We start from the raw sequence: 23785 nt of genomic DNA on the forward strand, positions 1-23785 counted from the left end.
TTTGCTTCTTGCAAATCAGCATTTTGCCCTGCACAACTTTTAATGAAATTGATCCAGTTTGGACTATAATAATCCTTTAATAAACCAGAGGTTTGAAAAGTTACTATTGTCAAATTTAACAATTGACAATTTTCAATATTTTTTATGTGGCCACTGGCCATAAAGCTTCATTTTAACTTGGTGCAATATGGCAGCTTCTATTAATTTTAATAACAATAAACATACAGAGATTTTAGAACCTTTTTGCAGAACCATATATTTTCTATGATAGTTAATGCAAACATAGAGAAAATCTGTTACCTATAAAGTGATGTATGACATAATTGAATTTCTGAGTTGCTGGATACGGTATGTTGGCAGTTAATTATATCTGAACCTTTAAGAACATAATGTACCCTTTACTTCTAGTCATCTGCTACCTAGAAATGAAATCACAATAAAGATCAAGTAAAATTCCACACAACACCAAATATTTGGAAGCGATGATTGAGAACACGGGAAATCACTATGTGGTGGCCAGGCCCATATACTCGGAAAATGCTTTTAATGCAAGTAACAAAAAAGTGTCCAGGGATCATAAAACCATTCTGGATCATCTCAAGGAGAGTTTTAGGTAAGTCAGCAGGTTAAGATAATATAATATATTACAGTATATATGTTTATGGAAGAACATCAAATAGGTGGCAAACTGAGAAAAGATACTTTTTTTTTTTTTTTACAAATAGTTTTCGTTTCAACTAAGTTTTTATGTAGCCTTAGTTAAACCATCAGTGACGCAGACTTAATGTAATATATCACAGCATTTTGCAGCACTCTTCAATCTAACCATATACATATAGATGTTTTGTGAAGCAGGTAAGGTAAATTCTGCAAAGTTATCCTCATCTGTACGTTTCAATGAATAGTTGTTAATGAGGATATAGTGATTATTATTATTGTTGTTAGTACTTTTTCATGAATAAAAATGTTACTTTATGTTTGTTGTGAGTCTGTGATGTTGACTATTGTAGTTGGAATCTTAGACAAGTAAAGTTATCTTTATGTTCCTCATATTTGTGCCCCAGAAATAACAGTCAGAATGTTATCTTGATGAATAGGAACTAAATATAACTAACAAAAATGAGGCGTCTTTACATTTCCCGAACAATGTTGTACACAAAAGGTAACAGATGTGTGGATACAGTATGTGGATGCTTATTTACTCATGTATTGTCTTTTTGTGTACTGTACAATAGTATATGTGGAATGTAAAGATGAACAATTGTTTTGTTAGTAGTATTTAGTTCCTATCCATCAAGCTTACACTCCGATTTTTATGTCTGGATAAAGATTTCATTAAAGGAATAATCCATTTATTTGCTGGTGCATTTTTACCATGAAATACCGATTGTGTAATATAATTTACATTTATGTCTCACAAATCAAGTGTATGACGGGTCGGCACCATAAAAGTGTAATCTGTATTAGTAACATGGAGTTTTAATTAGTGATCAATGCTCCTCATCATTAGACCAAACGAGAGGCCAAGAATGAAGCTAGTTTCTGTACAAAATAAATCTCACATGTTAATTACATTTTAGACAATTGTGTGCAAAATGTTTTCACTTAATGCTCCCATTTAGTGTGTGTTCATTATTAGGCTTACTGCCTTATCTTGTAGCTCTCTTAGATCTAATGTGCAATCAACTACAATGAATACCTTGAATAATGGATTATTAGTCATTTGTGTTGACAAGTGGGTCTAGGGAAGAGCAAATACTACTGTTACATTGTACAAAGGAGAGTTCACTTTCACGAAAATTACATATTACAGGTACTCCACAAACAAAGCCCAGAGAATTTCTTTTAATTTCCTGCCAGTTGCTTCTTGGTTGCCCATTTACAACTTCAAGAAATGGCTTTTCAGTGATGTTATCTCGGGTATCAGTACTGGCATGGTGGCGGTCTTACAAGGTACTGTAATTGCATAGCATACATGAGTGGTGTGAATACTTGTATAAGCTGTGAAACATATCTTTATCCAGCTCTGATATCCCTCATCATAAAAAACAATAATATTACTAATATCAATATTATGGCATTTTTCATCCATGCCAGAATGTGACAAGACATTATACTACACATTTATTCATATCATGAGGTTCATTTCTAAAGACTAGTGAAACGGAAAAGGGATGTGCAGCAAAAAGTAGCCACCGATAACATATCTATTGTGTTTAGCTGCTATTGGCAACATGACGGTTTCCCCTTTGTAACAGTTTGTAGAATTTTCCCCCCAGTACCTTCAAGCAAAACCTACAGCTTCTCTGCTTCATTAATCACTTGTGCTATTTTGGTGACTTAAGTTACAAGTTACACTGTTCACAATACAGCCAGACCCTTTCCCATAAAAAGCAGCATGAAGCTTCTTATAAAAGCCTTTCACAAAATACAAGTTTTGACAAATTTCTTTTGTTTGTTTGTTTTTTTTTGTATTTTCAATTTCAATAAATATATAAATATTTCTAATATTAGCTATACCAAACATTAAATATAAAATGTATTAAAGGTAATACAACATGTATTTTAAACTGTTACTCATGTACAGTATCATACGGTGTTATGTACTCCCTAGTGTAAAATATATACATACATAAAAAGCCACCTTTGAGTTTCTGCTGTTTTGTGCTTTTTTATAGTCATTTAAATCCTCTCTGATGACTAATATCCTTATATATGGAAGTAGTCTGTACGTTATCTAGTATATAATAAACCCTCAGCCGTATCAGTTAGACAGGTAAAAACCCTCCATCAGTCCCAGAACTGTAAAGTAATAAAACCTACAACATAGTATCATACAGCTATAATGAGCATTGATGTCCCAGTGATATATTCTATTACTAGTCTCCACAGCTTCATAAACATTGGTAAACAAGTGATGTTGGCGGTAATGCAGAGTGGTAAACCTATTTTAACATTGCATTTTTGGGAGGGACCAATAGGTTTTCATTGCAACACAGTATGCATAGCTTAGTACGAGGACATCCTGCTTCTCTAATATATAATTAAACACCACTGATCTTTAGGAATTGAAGCCCTAGAAATACGTTAGTCTTACTTTTCCTTAAATCTTATGTAGTGTCTGCAACCATCTCTTTTTGCATTTAGATACAACTTTCTATTACAACTACTTCAGGGAACATTCTAGGTAGGGTAATAGCAATATATTGATTGCAGGGTAAGTTAATATGTACTAACAATAACATTCCAAATATTTATTTGTGCTCTCTAGGTCTGGCATTTGCCCTTCTGGTGAATGTTCCTCCAGCTTATGGACTATACTCAGCTTTTTTCCCAGTCATCCTTTATTTTTTTCTGGGAACATCAAAACATATCTCAGTTGGTAAGTTAAATGGTAAAACCTCATATGGGTATATTCAGGAAAAATACAGCAAATCATGTGTGCATCTTATTAAATAAAATATCTTTATGTAACTTTTATAATTATGTACAGATGTGTCCACATATACTGTGGCTTCAGTCGCTCCAAACAGTTCAGAGCAACTCAGAAGCGCCAGGCAACTTTCTTGCTCAAAATGTGCTTCCTATGTGCATAAATAAAACAACTGGAAGCGAGAAACTACTTTAGATTGCATTGATCAATTTGATGTGCGACATTTGTATAGCTGTGTGCGGCTGAGTCTGAATCTTTATATGAATTGCTACGATGCAGCGGCCGCTGGGGCTGACTGACAACTTTTAGCCTGGGCAGCAAGTGCATGCAGGTGGCCCTGGCACAGGAGTAGCGTGTAGCCAGGGTGCCTGGAGCACGTGCGTGCTACGGCGCCCCCCCCTCAAGTGTTCCAGGGAGGAGGCAGGTCCATATGGGATTAATGTAAAGTAAAAATAAAGATTGGGGTCAGCCCCCTGTAGTGGTGCCCATATGCAGGGCCCCCTGTGCCCCAGGAGAGGACCCCCTTAGGACCCTCCTCCAGTAGTGCCTCCAGTAGTGGTCCCCCCTGTGCAGTGCCAATTTTGCCCCCAGTAGTAAGTCCCTTATATAGTGTCCCCAGTAGTGGTCCCCCCTGTGCAGTGCCCCTTGTGCCCCCAGTAGTAAGCCGCTTATATAGTGCCCCCAGTAGGGGTACCTCCTATGCAGTGCCCCTTATATAGTGCCCCCAGTAGCAGTCCACACCCAATGCAGTGGCCCCAATAGTGGTAACCCTTATGCAGTGCCCCTTAAATAGTGGCCCCAGTTGTGCTGTTAAAGTCACAGCCCAGCGACACTGCGAGTGGAGTTTTGCGGCATCTGTCTTGCAAATAAGATGCAAAAAAAATGTAAAAAAGATGGTGCACTACACCTCTCAGAGCAACAGTCATGCCAGGCATCTTGTGCTATATGGTGTATTGAGGGGAATCGGTAAGTAATCACGGTGGCTGAATAGCTGAATGGCTGATAGATCAAATACCGACAGTGGAAGACCAACTGATCAAAATTCTGACTGGGGCTGGTAAGTACCCTAACCTTTCCCATCTCGCTACACTAACCCTAACCTCCCCCCGTTGGTGCCTAACCCTATCCTCCCCTTCCCGCAACCTAAACCTAACTCTCCCGATGGGGTGCCTAATCCTAACCTCTCTCTAGTGGTGCTAGTGACATCTTTGTGGCATGAGACATACTTGTTACTGAGCTACTGTGTATTGTGTACTGTGAACTATTACTCTGTAATATTGATCCAGCCTATAAAATGGCTGCACCCACTGTGTATGGGTAATACTTTAAACCACAATGATTACTTTTGAACACATCAAATATACAGTATGTCATCTTATTAGCACTTTTCTCTCTCTATAATACTTTTCAGGCCCCTTCCCTGTACTGAGCATGATGGTTGGTTCAGTTGTGACAAGGTTAGTTCCAGATCCTGTTAACAATAATAATGTGACAGTGGCTTTTGATGGCATACAGAACAACAACAACACTGTAGATGGCACTGATGACTTGTCAGTTGCTGAACAAAGGGTTCTGGTAGCCTCATCTATTACAGTCCTCGCAGGTATCTTTCAGGTTAGTATTTCTGTAATTAACCTTTTCAGGCATTACCAAGTCCCAGCCGGGTGAAAGTGTCAGAGGTGGTGCAGCATCTAGCAACCCTGTCTGGAAATGCTTCCATAAATGTCTCAACTAGCTCCAGCTCCATATGGTATAGTCATTTTCTGCAAAAGATGACAAACTGTGATGATGTTGAACCCTATTTAAAACATTTGGAAAAACCACTGAAAGGGAAAGTTATCCTATTGGTCAGTGGGTAGGACTTTTGGCACCTTTCCTGTCAAGGGAACTGCAAAATGCATATTTTGACTTGAGCATAACTGAAGCCAAGGATTATGAGCCAAATAAACAAATGTGTATAATTACTGTAGAAGGCAAACGGGTAAAGGCTTTGTTAAGTTCTGGTAGCCTGGTAACTCTTGTAAAAGTTGGGTTGGTGAACCACTTAAAATATCAGGGTAAAACTGTATACATGGGGATGCTCGTCATTATGATACTTCTGAAGTGAACATAGATACACAGTGGGGTCCAACTGTAGTGACTGTAGGATTAGTTCCTTATTTGATGTTTGATGCTATATTGGGGAGAGACAGGACCAGCTCGAGGGTGCAGCGCAGCTGCTACCAGGACCCCAGACTGATCAAGACTTGCTGCAACCAAGAAAATGGCCATACACATAGGACAAAGCAAAAAGATGGCATCGGCCAGGTGATAACCCATATTCGGGATCCCCACTACCACTAATAGCATGGCTGCTGCATAGATGCAGTGACATCATTAGCGGGGGTGTGGGCCGCACCGGTTGTCACCCTCCAAGGGGTGACACCAAAAGCCGCACACTCATGCCCACAAAACCCCCTCTGACAGACTGGAGAGAAGGGCAGCACCATGTTCTTAAGCCTCGCCCCCCTTGCTGCAAATTGCTGTGATTCGTGGGTCAATATGGAGGAGACGGAGTCAATGTAATGCAAATCCATTAAAATTGCGTCATTTGGGCCTGCCACCTCCCGAATGACACGTGAATCGCTGCATTTTGCCATGAGGGGGAGAGGCCTAATTGACATATGTGTGTATATATATATATATATATATAATTCCTGCGTTTGGCCCTGTATTTGAATTTTTTTTAAATAATAATAATTTCTTTGGGGGGTGACACCATGAGTTACATCACCGGCTGATACCAACCCTAGTGATGCCTCTGTGCAGATGTATGGATGGCACTAATCAAATCACTGCTAGCATATGATTCCATCACTGTCAGCACATCCTTACTATAGCTAGTGGCACTGCGCATGAACATTTAGCACGCCACTAGAGAGTACAGCTTGACAGAGCTCATTCCAGGGATCACTGAGAAGTAACACGATTACATTACTTCCTTCTTTGCCCCCTCAGCTATGTTACTGCGCATGCACTGACAGATGTCAGCAACTGCACAAGTCAGAACTACTGGGGAGGGGGACACCACCGTCTATTTTGCCTCCAGGCGCCTGGCAGTTTGGCCTCTAGTGGCGGCTACTGCGAATGCGCATTGGGTGCAATGTCATCTGCTGGAGATACTGGGAGACTTAGCGTTTTCTCTGGAGCAGCCTTAAGCTGATAATCACAGGTATTTATACCAAACACAACACTACAATTACACGACCTTTGAAAAAGTCCTTAGAAAGGATGAAACACACTGAGACAAGCTTACTGTCACCAGTCTTCTGTAGGGGACTGGGGCAACTAATGTGTTTTATTTTTTCCCTGGGTGTTTGTTTTTTTGTGTTTTTAAATAATAAATTTTTTCACACAAGTTGCTAGTAGATTGGGGGCTGGTCCAGGGGGGAGAGTTTTCCCACTTCTGGAAACTGTGGGAATCCCAATTTGTTACAGAAGTAAACAACCCAGACCCGTCTGATAATGTTACTGTTATAGTGGCACTGGGGATGTTCCCTGAGTCTGAAGTGTTCTAATTGACCACTGCATGCAAGGTGCCACCAATTACCCCTGGATACAGCACCCCTTAACCTAATCTTGTGACAATGCATATAACACTATATTATGTTTAATAGTAGCAAAGAGTACTTCAGCTCTGCCAATGTGGTATATATACCTTGAGGAGTAGCGTGGAGCCATGGCTCCCCGAGAAAGTGCATGTCATACTGCCCCCCCCTCCTCCCTGTACTGAACTGTGCCAGTGGGGTATGGCCAGCCTGCGGGGGAATACTGAAGTGAAGAGAAAAAGAGCAAATAGTGGCAGTATGACACTTGGCATTGAGGTCCCATGGGGGAATAGAATGCTTCGGTGATGCACTATCTGACATTAAGGGGTAGCTCCTTGCCACTGCTTTATTTATGTATAGCACCTAGGATCAGACTTTTATCTCCTTTGAATTATTGTTATTAGCCAATAGAGTAGATTGCAGGGGCGTATCTATAATGGGTGCACAGGCCCCCGGGTCCAGGGAGGCCCCGCACTGCACACACTGCACCCATAATTTTTTTATTCCGAGGTCCCACGTCGAGGTCCCACGTCGGGTGTCACAGCTGCTCAGAACACCGGAAAAATGGCCGCTGCGGCCATTTTCCCAGCGTTCTGCGGATGCGCAGTAGACTCCGGGCCCACTCTAGTGCACAGAGACTACTAATGCGCCAGTGGCTGGCCATCCACGTCAGTCGGCTGCCAGCCACCAGGGAGAGAGGAGGGGGCCCTGCAAGAGGAGTGCACACGGGCTTCTTCCTCTCTTAAAATGCCCCTGGGAGATTGTATTATATATTCTGATCATTTAACTTAAATTGACAAAAATTCCACAGGTTGCACAGCTTATTACTGTAATTATTGCCCCAAGCAGCTTTCACTGGAGTGGGAACACCTATGGGAAGCTCCCCTCTCAGCTGTGCTCCTACTTTGCAAATATACATTGCACCTATATTAATGTGAGTACTACTAACCATGTTCTGTCTACCACCATTATTATTATTTCAGGTTTCCTAATATTTTTTAAAAGACGTTTTACATAACACTTTGTGGTCATGCATGGGAACACATCCATTACTTTAAATAGCAAAGCAGTGACTTTTTTAATCTAATACCTTATAATTGAAGTTTAGGACCTTACCTCAGATGTGTCACTTTTAAGTCCATTGAAGCACAATGAATGAATGAGGAGAGAAGGAAAAAGGGGATCAAAGAGGACAGGGGAGAGGAAGTACCGATCAGAGAGGGGAGGTGACAGAAACCAATAAGAAAAGGAGAGGGGTGGTGACAGAAGCCAATAAGAAAGGAGTGGACAGGGGAAAAGAGCCAAACACAGGGTAGAGAGGGGAGGGAATTAAAGAGGTGAGAAGTGAATGTAATCAATCTGACAGGAAAGGGGAGGTGACAGAAGATGATCACAGAGGAGTGAGAGCTGGAGAGAAGGCAATCTGGGCAGCATGAGGGAGCATGTAATGTAGAAATGGATCTCAGATCCATAACTTATTTAGGATATAGAGCAAACAAACCGAGATAAAACTAACAGGCGGCCATCATACTGAGTAGCGCCAATGAATTCCGGAACCCTGGATGGCGCTCTCTGTATATTTTGGCTCCCCGGAGCTCATGCTCCACCGAAGCCACCCTCTCTACTCTCCTGTATATACCATAACAACAGCATAGTGTAAGACTGTAATATAAACTAAGCAAAGTTTATACATCCAACTTGTCCAACTGTATTCATAAATTAGGGTCACTGTTGAGAAGACTTACAGTATCTCATTGATTACATTAATTCCACATAAATAATAGAGAAAAACATTAGATTAATAAACACTTACTTTTTCCATGCTTTTCCATACTTGCCATTTTGTTCTTTATTGTGTATATGCATAATTTTATTAATGCAATAATGTTTTCTTGTAGCTGGCCTTTGGATTGATGCAGGTTGGATTCATAGCAATCTATTTCTCAGAACCCCTGATAAGTGGGTTTACCACTGCAGCAGCTATACAGGTATTGGTGTCTCAGCTGAAGTTCATTCTCGGACTTCAGATATCAAACTTTAATGGTCCTATGTCACTGTTCTATGTAAGTACACTTATACATTATAAATCCCAATTTTTTTAAATTTTTTACTAGTCCAAAATGCCGTTTCATTTATATACAAAATAAATGTAACTTAGGATAGGATCTGATTTCTGGAATGCATAAGATTTATGGTTTTCTAAATAATTCTTAATATCTCTAATTTGAATAATCACATGTAAAATATAATAAATTACATAAATATTGCCTGTGATGGTTTTCACACAGAAGTAGGGTTTTAATTAGAGATGTGCGCCGACCCATGTGTTTTGGTTTTGGATCAGGATACATCTTTGTGTTTTGGTTTTGGTTGCGGATAAAAATCAATAAAAATCGATAAAAAAATCGATAAAAATCAATAATAACAGCTAAAATGTCCAAATCCAAAACCCGAGTTCGATTTTTAAATCCGAGTTCCGAACCGGTAAAATATCGAACCCAGGTCACAAAAGTGAATCCGAACCTATTCTACATGGGACCGCTAAATTCAAGTGTGTTCGCATTTCAGAAATCCGGACCCGCACATCTCTAGATTTAATAATTGTCTTCTTTGTTAAATAGTTTATCAGTGATCCTCACAGTGATTATAGAAGGAAAGCTATATGTCATGTCTGTGTATATGATATAATTACACAAAAACATCATTTTTTTTAATGCATCTCTCTACTATTTGAGTTTTGTGCATAACATGCAACTGAATAAGAGATTACATAATGCAACTATACTCAAAGCTGGCACAAGCCCTGGGGCCACTCCACATGGCCACCATCCATGCATTGCACCCCTGCTGCTTCTTGACTTGGCAAGGCAGGAGGAGGGTGTAGCATCTTCAGCTCATTAGATGTGAGTGTGGTGCATGGCTGTGGCATCATAGCTAAGTGACACAGAATAGCAGCAGCCAGCATCTGCACATGGAAATAGCTGCTGGCTGGCACTTTTTGTGGGTGCACTTTTTGTTGGTGCACCGGGCACCATGGGGGCACTATGGGGCATTAAAGATACTGGATGAGTGACATTATGTCATTCATGCAGTGTTTTAGGAGCATCTTAGGCCTAATGTTCAGATAACCAGTGTGCAACACAAGTATTGGAAAACATCATATAGTAGTTAAATTAAAAATATATTTGGTTTATGTAACATTTAAGAAATACAGTGATAATACATAATGCAGCCACTGGAAAAAAAAACCAGATACATCATGGTTCTCAAACTCGGTTTGTGGTCTCAGTATATTGCGTTATTAATTGTTAGACTGAGGGCTTCTAATTGCCTTAATATTTGGATGGAATTGTATATCATAGTAATAATAACAGTGCTGTTACTTGAAATATTTTTACATGTCTTCATACAGCATCATTTCTCTAAAGTACTGAATACAGAGGATACATTCTTGTTCCTGGCAGTTGTCTTCATAACTTGATAGTAATCTCAGTAACATGTTTGCCCTTACTTAAGCATCTTAATTTACTGTTAAAGTCTATGGGGTAAATTTACTAAGCTGAGAGTTTTGGGAGAGTTTGCAAACTCTGGAGAGTTTGGGCATTTTTTGTCAAACTCGGGAGAGAGATCTCCTTTGCTATGGGAAAATACTGGAGAGTTAGCAAACTCTCTTCAATTCACCATCGGCAAACCTTGAGAACTTTTTCACTGGTGAAGATAGGATTCTGGAATTTACCAAGCAGAGAGTTTCTAAACTCTCATGAGATGGGAAAACTCTCCTGTAAAAACTTGTGAAAAAAATACACCTGCCTGTGATCTGAGAGTTTGGCAGAAACATACACAGATCACTGTGATCCATGTATGCTTCTGCCTGTAAATATAGAAACCAAATTTAAATATCAGAAAAATAATGACATAGCCCCCCCAAAAAAGCATAACCAGCCCAAGGCTTGCCAGCCAGTCCTGGTTTCTAAAATTACGGGGAACAAAATGTGTAGGGTTCCACTTTAATTTAGAAACCAACACCAGGCTGCAGGGCCAGTCCTGATTTTAAATATAGGGGTAAAAAAATTGCGTAGGGTCCCCCCTATATATAAACCCAGCACCAGACCCAAAACGGCCGGGCTGTAATGCCACAGCCCGGAGACCCTTTCACCGGGGCTCCGGGGCCAAAGCATTATCAGCCCAAGCCGGTCAGGCCAAGCCGGGGATCTCAGGGGAAGTGGGGACCCCCCAAGAAGGGGTCCCCCCCCGAGACCCCAAGCTTGGACTGAAGCCCGGGGCTCTTCCCCGCACCTCTGGAGCATTGGGTACGGGGGTAATAATGTAAAGAATAGAAGTAAACTATTATATTTTACAGTGGGACTACAGGTGCCAGCATGCCTGCCCTTTGCCAGCATACGGGCGGTACCTGTAATCCCACTGTAAAATACAATAGCTAAAGAAAGACAAAACACAGGGTCAGTCATTAAGGATTCTACTGGAGAAGAGGACAGAAGCATCTGGTATAGGTAAGTAGGTGTGAATGGGTAGGTGTATGTAACAAAGCTTTACTAATCATGGTGTGTGTTTTGTCTTTCTTTAGCTATTTATTTTACAGTGGGACTATACACATTTGTTCCCCATAATTTTAGAAACCAGGACAGGCTGGCAAGTCCGGGGCTGGTTAAGCTTTTAGGGGGGGGGCTATGTAATTTTTTTATTACACTTTTAACCCATTTTTTTACAGGTACAACACAAGCAGCTTACACATATCTCACTGATATGTGCTGGCTGCTTGCTCAGGAGAGTTTTGCAGAAAGAAGACACTGCAATCTCGGGTGAGTCATCTGCAAAACCTGCTACTCGGGAGAGGAATCTCCTGCAAAACCTGGTATTTGGGAGAGAAATCTCGTTCTGCTTCATCATCGGACATCTCACTCTCAGCTAAACTTTCTTCTTCGTCTCAGGAGCCACAAATCACCAGAGTTTCGGCGTAGCTAATCGAGTTGAAAAAAAAGCAAACTCTCCCAGACTCGATTCATCGTAAATTTACCCCTATGAGTCATTGTCTGAGATTTATGCTAAGCAATATGTATTCAGTCTGTAACAGTGCAGTTGGCTTTCTTCATTGACCATTAAATGATATCACAAACTGTGCCATACAAGCATCTGCTTCATGTGCATGCCCCTTACATTGTGCTGATGGAAAGTATAGTGGTGAGGTCAAATGAAAGCTAGGGGCTATATTTACGAAGCAGTGGCTTTTGCAAACTGCCGTTTCTCGGTGGGTTGGAGCTGAAAATTTAAAGTAGGGGTGAGCGGGTTCGGATTTCTGAAATCCGAACCCCCCCGAGCCCCCCCGATCCGAGTCCGATCCGAGTCAGGCTCGACTTTTCCCGCCTGACTCGGATCTGAAATCGAGGCAAAACGTCATCATCCCGCCTTCCGAGTCTCGCGGGTTTTGGATCCTATATAAGGTACCCGCGTCGGCGCCATTTTCTCACTCGGCTGTGGACAGTGAAGAGGGAGGGTGGGAGTTAGGGCTGTGTAGTGTAGTGTAGTGTAGTGTAGTGCTGCTGTTGTCCACTACTTCAAAGTCCATAGGGGCTGGCTGTGTTGTGCTGTGCTGCTGTTGTTAATAGGGGCTGTGTCCACTACTTCAAAGTCCATAGGGGCTGGCTGGACTGTGTTGTGCAGTCAGTTCTCCATAGGGGCTGTGTCCACTCCAAAGTCCTGTGCAGTGTCCCAGTCCTAAAGGAGTGCTGTAGTGTTGTCCAGGGGGTGCTCTGTCCATCAGGGGTGCTCCCCCCAAGTGCTAAAAAAATAATATATTTTCTATGTTTGTGAATTGTGTGCGCAGTAGCCGCACGTGCATCAACAAAGTAGTGCCAAGCGTGCGCCTGTGTCATAAGTAAAGGGCCGGCTGGCTTGACCGTTAAAGGGTGCTGTAACCCCCGAAAGTACACTCCAGTACAAACCAAAAAAAAATTATTTTCTGTGTTTGTGAATTGTGTGCGCAGTAGCCGCACGTGCATCAACAAAGTAGTGCCAAGCGTGCGCCTGTGTCATAAGTAAAGGGCCGGCTGGCTTGACCGTTAAGGGTGCTGTAACCCCCGAGAGTACACTTCAGTCCAAACCAAAAAAAAAATTATTTTCTGTGTTTGTGAATTGTGTGCGCAGTAGGCGCACGTGCATCAACAAAGTAGTGCCAAGCGTGCGCCTGTGTCATAAGTAAAGGGCCGGCTGGCTTGACCGTTAAGGGTGCTGTAACCCCCGAAAGTACACTCCAGTCCAAACCAAAAAAAAAATTATTTTCTGTGTTTGTGAATTGTGTGCGCAGTAGCCGCACGTGCATCAACAAAGTAGTGCCAAGCGTGCGCCTGTGTCATAAGTAAAGGGCCGGCTGGCTTGACCGTTAAAGGGTGCTGTAACCCCCAAAGTACACTCCAGTCCAAACCAAAAAAAAAATTATTTTCTGTGTTTGTGAATTGTGTGCGCAGTAGCCGCACGTGCATCAACAAAGTAGTGCCAAGCGTGCGCCTGTGTCATAAGTAAAGGGCCGGCTGGCTTGACCGTTAAAGGGTGCTGTAACCCCCGAAAGTACACTCCAGTCCAAACCAAAAAAAAATTATTTTCTGTGTTTGTGAATTGTGTGCGCAGTAGCCGCACGTGCATCAACAAAGTAGTGCCAAGCGTGCGCCTGTGTCATAAGTAAAGGGCCGGCTGGCTTGACCGTTAAGGGTGCTGTAACCCCCGAGAGTACACTCCAGTCCAAACCAAAAAAAAAATTATTTTCTGTGTTTGTGAATTGTGTGCGCAGTAGCCGCACGTGCATCAACAAAGTAGTGCCAAGCGTGCGCCTGTGTCATAAGTAAAGGGCCGGCTGGCTTGACCGTTAAGGGTGCTGTAACCCCCGAAAGTACACTCCAGTCCAAACCAAAAAAAAAATTATTTTCTGTGTTTGTGAATTGTGTGCGCAGTAGCCGCACGTGCATCAACAAAGTAGTGCCAAGCGTGCGCCTGTGTCATAAGTAAAGGGCCGGCTGGCTTGACAATTAAAGGGTGCTGTAACCCCCAAAGTACACTCCAGTCCAAACCAAAAAAAAAATTATTTTCTGTGTTTGTGAATTGTGTGCGCAGTAGCCGCACGTGCATCAACAAAGTAGTGCCAAGAGTGCGCCTGTGTCATAAGGGCCAGCTGGCTTGACCGTTAAAGGGTGCTGTAACCCCCAAAGTACACTCCAGTCCAAACCAAAAAAAAAATTATTTTCTGTGTTTAGCCGCACGTATATATCAAATCGATATAACATAAATGGAGGACCAAACTTTCTCCGATAAAAATAAAATAGAGAAAGATCAAGAACCACTTCCTCCTAGTGCTGAAGCTGCTGCCACTAGTCATGACATAGATGATAACATGCCATCAACGTCGTCTGCCAAGGCCGATGCCCAATGTCATAGTAGAGGGCACATACAATCCCAAATGGCAAAGTTCAGGAAAATGACCTTGAAAAAGACATTTAAATCAGCTGAAGAGAAACGTAAACTTGCCAATATGCCATTTACGACACGGAGTGGCAAGGAACGGCTAAGGTCGATCCCTAGTATGTTCATGACTAGTGGTTCAGCTTCACATGACGATGGAAGCCCTCCTCCCACTAAAAAAATCAAAAGAGTTAAGCTGGCAAAAGCACAGCGAAGAACTGTGCTTTCTAAGAAGATATCACAAATCCCCAAGGAGAGTCCAAGTGTGGTGGTGGTTGCGATGCCTGACCTTCCCAGCACTGGACGGGAAGAGGTGGCTCTTTCCACCATTTGCACGCCCCCTGCAAGTGCTGAAAGGAGCACCCACAGTCCACTTGCTGATATGCAAATTGAAGATGTCACTGTTGAAGTACAACAGGATGAGGATACTGGTGTAGCTGGCGCTGAGGAGGAAGTTGGCGAGGAGGATTCTGATGGTGATGTGGTTTGTTTAAATCAGGCTCCGGGGGAGACAGTTGTTGTCCGTGGGATGAAAAAGCCCATCACGGTCATGCCTGGGCAGAAGACCAAACATTCCACCTCTTTGGTCTGGCAATATTTCTATCCAAATCCGGACAACAACTGTCTTGCCATATGTACCATATGTAAAGGTGAAATAAGTAGGGGTAGGGACGTCAACCACCTAGGAACATCCTCCCTTATACGGCACCTGCAGCGCGTTCATAAAAAGTTACTGTCAAGTTCAGAAACTTTGGCTAAGACCGTAAGCAGTCCAGGGACACCTAAATCCCGTTGTCCTGTTGTATCCAAGCGCCTGCAAACCACACCGTCAACTCCCTCCTCGTCAATTTCCTCCTTAGTCAGGATCGGAAGTAGTCCTGCAGGCCATGTCACTGGCATGACTGACTCTCCTATCCGGGATTCCTCTGGAGGATCCTGCATTGCTACGCCTACTGCTGCCGCTGCTGCTGTTGCTGCTGCTGGGAGTCGTTCATCATCCCAGAGAGGAAGTAGGAACACCACTACTTTTACTAAACAATTGACCCTCCAACAGTCCTTAGCGAGGAGGATGAAGTACGACAGCAGTCATCCTGAAGCAAAACGTATAACTGAGGCCTTGACTGCTATGTTGGTGTTAGACGTGCGTCCGGTATCCGCCATTAGTGCAGTGGGATTTAGACAATTGATGGAGGTAGTGTGTCCCCGGTTCCAAATCCCGTCTAGATTCCACTTCACTAGGCAGGCGATACCGAGACTGTACAGAAACGTCAGAAAAAGTGTCCTCAGTGTCCTGAAAAATGCCGTTGTACACAATGTCCACTTAACCACGGACATGTGGACAAGTGGAACAGGGCAGACTAAGGACTATATGACTGTGACAGCCCACTGGGTAGATGTATCACCTTACGCAGCAACAGCAGCAGCGTCACCAGTAGCAGCATCTCAGAAACGCCAGCTCGTTACAAGGCAGGCTACGCTGTGTATCACCGGTTTCAGTAAGAGGCACACCGCCGACAACCTCTTAGAGAAACTGAGGGAAATCATCGCCCAGTGACTTACCCCACTTAGACTCTCCTGGGGATTTGTGATATCTGACAACGCCACCAATATTGTGCGGGCATTACATCTGGGCAAATTCCAGCACGTCCCATGTTTTGCTCACACAATAAACTTGGTGGTGCAGAATTTTCTGAAAAGCGACAGGGGCGTGCAGGAGACGCTTTGGGTGGCCCGAAAAATTTCTGGCCACTTTCGCCATTCAGCGACTGCGTGCCGAAGACTGGAGCGCCAGCAAACACTCTTGAACCTGCCCCGCCATCACCTGAAGCAAGAGGTTGTGACGCGGTGGAACTCAACCCTCTATATGCTTCAGAGGATGGAGGAGCAGCAAAAGGCCATACAAGCCTATACATCCACCTATGACATAGGCAAAGGAGGGGGTATGCACCTGACTCAAGCGCAGTGGAGAATGATTTCCGTGTTGTGCAAGGTTCTCCAGCCCTTCGAACTTGCCACACGTGAAGTCAGTTCAGACACAGCCAGCTTGAGTCAGGTCATTCCCCTCATCAGGCTTTTGCAGAAGCAGCTGGAGAAAGTGAAGGAGGAGCTAAGACGGAGCGATTCCGCTCGGCATGTGGGACTTGTGGATGAAGCCCTTCATTCGCTTTGCCAGGATTCCAGGGTGGTCAATCTGTTGAAATCAGACCACTACATTTTGGCCACCGTGCTTGATCCTAGGTTTAAAGCCTATGTGGTGTCTCTCTTTCCGGCCGACACAAGCCTGCAGAGGTGCAAAGACCTGCTGGTGAACACACTGTCAGCTGAAGCGGAACGTGACACGTCAACGGCTCCTTCTTCATTTTCTCCCGCAACTGGGGCTGCCAGGAAAAAACTTAGGTATCCTAAGCAACCCGCTGGCGGTGATGCAGGGCAGGCAGGACCAAGTTTGGACATCTGGTCCGGACTGAAGGACCTGGCAACAATTTCTGACATGTCTACTGTCACTGCATATGATACTGTCACCATTGACAGAATGGTGGAGGATTACATCGGTGACAGCATCCAAGTAGGCATGTCAGACAGTCCATACCTGTACTGGCAGGAAAAAGAGGCAATTTGGAGGCCCCTGTACAAGCTGGCTCTATTTTACCTGAGTTGCCCCCCCTCCAGTGTGTACTCCGAAAGAGTGTTTAGTGCAGCCGGGAACCTTGTCAGCGAAAGGCGTAGGAGGTTGCTTCCACAGAATGTGGAGAAGATGATGTTCATCAAAATGAATTATCAGCTCTTCCAGGGAGGCCAGCCTCCAGAAGGTACAGAGGGACCTGTGGTGGTGGATTCAAGTGGGGACGAGTTAATACTTTGTGAGGATGAGGATGTACACACTGAAGAGGGTGAGGAATCGGTGGATGAGGAGGATGAGGATGACATCTTGCCTCCGTAGAGCCAGTTTGTGCAGGGACACATTAATTGCCAGCTTGTTTTGTGGGGGCCCAAACGAACCAATCATTTCAGCCACAGTTGTGTGGCAGACCCTGGCGCTGAAATGATTGATTTGTTAAAGTGTGCATGTCCTGTTTATACAACATAAGGGTGGGTGGGAGGGCCCAAGGACAATTCCATCTTGCACTTCTTTTTTTTCTTTGCATTATGTACAGTTTGGGGCCTAGTTTTTCTAACTGCCATCCTGTCTGCCACTGCAGTGTCACTCCTAGATGGGTCACGTGTTTGTGCCGCCCACTCGTGTTGCTTAGCATAGTCATCCAGCTACCTCGGTGCAACCTTTTGGACATGAAAACACTATTGTGAGGTGTGAGGTGTTCAGAATAGACTGGAAATGAGTGGAAATTAAGGTTATTGAGGTTAATAATAGCATAGGAGCAGAGAAACCAACAAATTCTGTGATTTTAGCTGTTTTTATGCTTTTTAAAAAAAAAATACAGATCCAAAACACAAAACCCAGAACCCAAAACACGGAAGGGTGGTTTTGGCAAAACCAATCCAGATCCAAAACACGAAGAAAGATCCAGATCCAAAACCAAAACACAAAACACGAAAAGTGGCCGGTGCACACCCCTAATTTAAAGTGGTATTAATATTTAGCATGCTGGGCTTTACACTGAATGTTAGGCCACTTTAAATTTTCAGCTCCAACCCTCACGGGAAGTAATATTAGCAATGTAAATATAACCCAAGTACTCAAATGTATCGACTTGTTCAATACCTGAATGGCCCAGACCATAATAAATAGCCCAATTAGTGAACTGTACATTATATTTTACACTATTTTGTTTTGCAGACGTTAAGTGATATATTTCAAAAGATAACTTGTACAAATATAGCTGATCTTGTTACATCAGTGATGATAATGGTGGTGGTTTTTATTGTCAAACAAGCGAATAATCGATATAGGTCAAATATACCTGTACCCATTCCAATTGAACTCATTATGGTAAGTCCGGTATACTTTATTACTGTCTTTTTCTTATTTATATTATATTATTACTGTATCCAGGATATCCCATCATGGATTTTCTATATATTTATTACTTTTCCTACATTGGCATATTGGATTAACTATATCTATAGAGATTAATAGCAGAAGAACGACTTTTACAAATGACATATTTCTATGATGCAGCTATCTGAGCAGGGAACATCATATACTAAATTAAAGGTCTTGGGGCCTGATTCAGACCCGCTCACAAGCGCACAGCGCTCGCAAGCGGGTCGATGGTCCCCCACTGCGCATGCGCCGGCAGCTCCGTCGCTATGGGTCTCGCTACAAGATGGGGCTGCTGTCGAAGTTGATTCACAGCTCGCCCCATTTTTAAGGCGGGGAGGGGGGATGGCTGCACAAACGCGGCGTTTGTGGGCGGCCCTACTCTATTAGAGCAGGAAGTCCACTCGGGCTTGCGGGAACTGAGACCCTACCACAGGGTCTCGTCGCAAGCCCGATGGTCGCGATAATCACGACCATCTCCAGGCCGCTCGCACAAGCTGTGGGTGGTCACCCACAGCTTTGCGTGCGTGCTGGAGGAGGAAAAAAAAAAGATGCCCTGATTCAGAGCAAGCGCTCGCCAGCAGTGAGTGGCTCTGAATCAGGCCCTTGGTCCATAGATTTGCAGAAAAATATTAGAGTTGTAATTGGTTGCTTTGTTTCAGAGTTATGTGGCAAAACGTTCACCCGCCATCTACAAAGCATCACTATTGTGCTCTGGAAAATGTTACAGTTGGTGAACTTTCCCTGTGCACCTGCTGGATGACTTGGAACATGTGACCTGCTGTGTTGTCTGGAAGCTGTGACAGTTATTTGCAGCCACATATATCAGCTCGTCTTGCAGGGACCTCAATATCCGACTGCTGTGTTTTTCCATTATTCACATCCCTTGCATTGTTTACACCAAACATTATACTCATAAAGGGAAAAGGGGAAGGGGAAAGATCGACGCACCGACAATGTACCAATAACGGACCGCTATTAAAAGGTGATATGTAGAAGTAGATGATAAATATATATAAATTTCAAATTGCGGTGGTGCTCACTAGAGTTGAACAGTAATATCACAAAAAAGGGAGAAAAAGAAACTCTATTTTGTGAGCACTCTTAAATAAAATTCAATTGCTAAAACATAACTTTAATTGGCATAATAATGCCTATATGACTAACTGTATGGACATACAACAATGAATAACATGATACAACATAAAACATATATATTTCGGAATATTGATATATAGGACAAACAATCGGAAGGGAAACAGGTGCCTCTTATAATTATTTCTGTAAAAAATAGTCTCAAATACAGATAAGAGCAAAATATGCTCCTAATAATGGCGAAATATAACAATTTTACATCGCATCTAACTAATACCTTTGCAACTTCAGCATGAAATGTCGTTTGTATCAAGATGCAGTGTGCAGAGGCTTTCACAGGACAGTGATAAGTGGTTGATTATCCATCTCAATGAACAGAAGTCGACCATAGATAAATTTTCTGCAAGTGCAAACCATTGCCAGTGGCTTCTTCTCAAGCTGAGTATATCAGGTTTTAGTCACTGTCAGGGCTCTGGAGGGAAAAGTATCACTGTGCCAGTCACTGTGCAAGTCCAGCAAAGAGCCCCAGACCATCAAGCTTACTCCTCCTGTCCAGTTCTCTCTTTCTATGAAAAAGCTAATCTAATTACATTCATATTATAGATACATTCTAATGTGACACACTCTTTTTATTTTGCAGACAATTATAGCAACTGGGGTATCATATGCATTTGATTTCAATAAAAAATTTAATGTACAGATAATTGGAGTATTAGAACATGGGTAAGAAATATTAAATCCATTTTCTTTTTTCTATTTTATTTGTAAAAGCATTGCCCTATATTTGTCACTGCGTTAAACTCAAAAGAAAATGACTGTATATTTGAAATTTATTTTATTTCAAGTTATCTATGTAGCACACACATATTCCTCAGCACTTTACAGAGACTATTCGGCCATTCACATCAGTCCCTGCCCCAGTGGAGCTCACAATCTCTATTCCGTACCACATGTATACACACTAGGGTTATTTGTCTGTTGGGAGCCAATTAACCTACAGTACCAGTATATTTTTGGAGTATGGGAGGAAACCGGAGCACCCGGAGGAAACCCACGCAAGTGCAGGGAGAATATACAAACTCCACACAGTTAGGGCTATGGTGGAAATCAAACCCATGGCCTCAGTGCTGTGAGGTAGAAATGCTAACCATTACACCATCCGTGCTTCCATCCGTTTTACATAGCTGACAAGAAGACAAAAATGTCTCTAGATGTATGACAGTTATACAATGAAAATATTTACCTTAAAACTTAATATGCAAATGATATGTAGGTATGGACATCCTTCTGAGCCACAAGTGCAAAAGTGGATGCACCTAGCGAATTTTAGCAAACTGTATATGCACCCCACCATGCATATGCACCTTGTTGGAGGCTCCGTGTGTGACCGGTTCTCTCTCCATTAAAGTTTCTGGGTGTCAATTTGGCGGCTACCTTGAGAATGCACACACAACGTCTGGTCCTTGGGAGTGTCATGGACTTGTAGCCAGAGTTCTGTGCTGCTATACTGAGGCATGTTTATGACAAAGTGATGCCTGTTTCTCACAGACCTTCTGCACCCAGCACGGGGCAGGTGTGAATGGCGATACTAATGATGACAATTGGGGCTGTGAACAGTAGGTCAGTGGCAGGTTCAACTACACGCCATATGTATACTATACTGTACATTAGCATAAGTTAGTAAATCTGGTTGCCGCAGTCGCTCGCACTTGCGTTTGCATTGCGTCTGACTTAGAATCAGGCCCTATGCCCGTTGACAGCATTTCTCTTTTAATTCTTTAATGCATGCAAATACAGTGCAGGTGAATAGCATACATTATATCCTTATGCATACAATTGTTAAGTGAATTTCCATCCCACATTGCTGCCTAATATATACAGTAGAATCAGTGCAGAGGAATCTGTGGTCCATTGTCCTAACAAAGCAAATACCATACAATGGGCCTGATTCAGAGACGGATGGTAATGCAAACGCAGCTGCATACTCTCACTGATCGCAGTTGCTAATATAGGCTAATGCCTTCCAAAGCATAACCGAGAATAGGGACACCCACTGCTGCCTTCTCATATTCACACATGCTACAGTGTAAACATCGGTACCATCAACATACATTATGCAGTCACGCAACATGTGAGTCATTGTCTGACCAGCCGCAAACACTGCAGCTCTCCTGACACGGAGATGTCGCATGCTGCACAGGAGAACGCAATGGCCAATTTATGCACGCCCGTGAAATGGCATTTAAACGGTTAGACACACCTGCGTTTTTCTAACCAACCCCTCGTTACCACCCCCAAATGCTGACTATCTGCCACTCACTTTGCAAGTGGGTCCTCTGTGCATGATCACAATGCAATCACTGCGCGTGCGCTGCGCAGCATTCAAGCATGTGCATTAGCAAACAATCGCTTGATCTGGGTAAAAAATGCCATTGCGTCTGTCTCTGAATCAGGCCCTACAACAATACATTATCACACAATATATGCAAAATACCTATATACATTTCTCTATGGTATGATATGTGTATTAAATATGCATATTATTGTATTTTAATGTACAGGTATCAGGCTCCAATAACTCCAAGTGTGTCAGTTCTACAAGAGTGTATCGCTGATGGATTTGCCATTGCAATTGTTGCATTTGCTGTTGGCTTTTCTGTTGCTAAGGTTTATTCAATAAAATATGATTATCCCATAAATGGAAACCAGGTACATTTTCTTCCTATACCTTCAGTTAATATGTACAAGGGTGTGTTTTATATTATGTATAAGCCTATTTTTACATTGCACATATATTGCAGCATGTCTTTGTTTGTCATGCTCATATGGAATACAATATTTGACACTTTGCCATTATTTGATGTAAGACTGACATGCACATGTCTGAGAAAGTAAAGACCAGGGTAAAAACGGGATGTAGCCTCGGGTTTTAACGCCTGGGGCTATTCAGGTAGCTTCCTGCATTTGCCCGATAGCCTTGTTATGGGGTTATGGGGCGTTAAAACACAGGATCCGTGATAAATTCACAGACCTGTGCGTTAACTGGCAGTTATCACCTAATAGCTGCTCAGTTAACAGGTATTTCTTTTCGGGTCTCAGGAGACCCCAAAAAGATCCCCGATAAGCTGGGGTAATTGAATACGGGTCGGCGATCAATTAGCACTAAATTAGCAGTTAACGGGATTAATTAAATCCTGCCCTCAACCTGAAACTACAATCTACTATATGGCATGTTGAGTCCCTTAACTGATTACACTTTTTTTTTTCAAAACACTTTTTGTTACCCTCATTTATGCTTTAGAATTCCTGACAGCAAAGGGGTATTTCTAATACTTCTATACTACCTTTTTTAGTTTTATTTACACAGACTTTTGTGCATTTATTAATATACTTCCTCTATAAACTGCACCAAGATTCAGCAAAAGACATTCCCTGGAAAATAGTGAATGAGTTCTGATTGATACCAGTTATGATGTGGTGTAAAGTGTGGCCATTTCATTGCTAAAATAACTTTCTGAACACCAGCTAATTTAGGAACATTTCCAAAATCCTCAGTAACAAGTGTCTCCTCCTGTCACATTTATTACCAGTTATTTATGTAGCGCACACATATTCCGCAGCGCTTTACAGAGAATATTTGGCCATTCACATCAGTCTCTGCCCCAGTGGAGCTTACAATCTATATTCCCTACCACATATACACGCACATACTTACACACTAGGGTTATTTTTTGTTGGGAGCCAATTAACCTACCAGTATAGTTTTGGCGTGTGGTAGGAAACCCACACAAGCACAGGGAGAACATACAAACACCACACATTTAGAGCCGTAGATGGAATCGAACCCACAACCTTAGCGCTGTGAGGCAGTAATGCTAACCATTACACAGTCTGTGCTGCCCACACATAACAGAACAGTATAACAGCAACAAGCAGGAATCCTCTGCATTTTTGTGTATCATTATAGAACTCCATAATGCAGCAAGAAAAATATTTTTCAAACTTGATTTCCCATAAATTGCAACCCTGAAACCCTCAAACCTGAGGCATTGGACTGGCCTTTTCTAGATGACAATGTGCTAAAAACAGACTGCTTTAATTATCTTGCTGGTGATTTCACAAAAAGTACAGATGAGCCCTTCTCATATTCTCCAATCCCCTTAGTTTATATAGATTACCACTGATTTTGGATATGAACTTCCA

At 42.6% G+C, this 23785-nt stretch overlaps 1 protein-coding gene across 1 annotated transcript in view; it reads left to right on the forward strand.

Annotated features, from left to right (window-relative positions):
- Window positions 1-482: 482 nt before the first annotated feature.
- LOC148515263 (chloride anion exchanger-like) overlaps window positions 483-23785 on the forward strand; it is a 50644-nt gene continuing 27341 nt past the window's right edge. The window contains exons 1-8 of the mRNA XM_088480259.1: window positions 483-613; window positions 1814-1953; window positions 3272-3382; window positions 4845-5047; window positions 8919-9083; window positions 18284-18436; window positions 20223-20305; window positions 22144-22291. Of these exons, the coding sequence (XP_088336385.1) occupies window positions 483-613; window positions 1814-1953; window positions 3272-3382; window positions 4845-5047; window positions 8919-9083; window positions 18284-18436; window positions 20223-20305; window positions 22144-22291 (1134 nt within the window). The remainder of the gene's footprint in view (window positions 614-1813; window positions 1954-3271; window positions 3383-4844; window positions 5048-8918; window positions 9084-18283; window positions 18437-20222; window positions 20306-22143; window positions 22292-23785) is intronic.

The sequence above is a fragment of the Taudactylus pleione genome, unplaced genomic scaffold, assembly GCF_031769625.1.
Source record: "Taudactylus pleione unplaced genomic scaffold, aTauple2 ptg000251l, whole genome shotgun sequence".
NCBI lineage: Eukaryota > Metazoa > Chordata > Amphibia > Anura > Myobatrachidae > Taudactylus > Taudactylus pleione.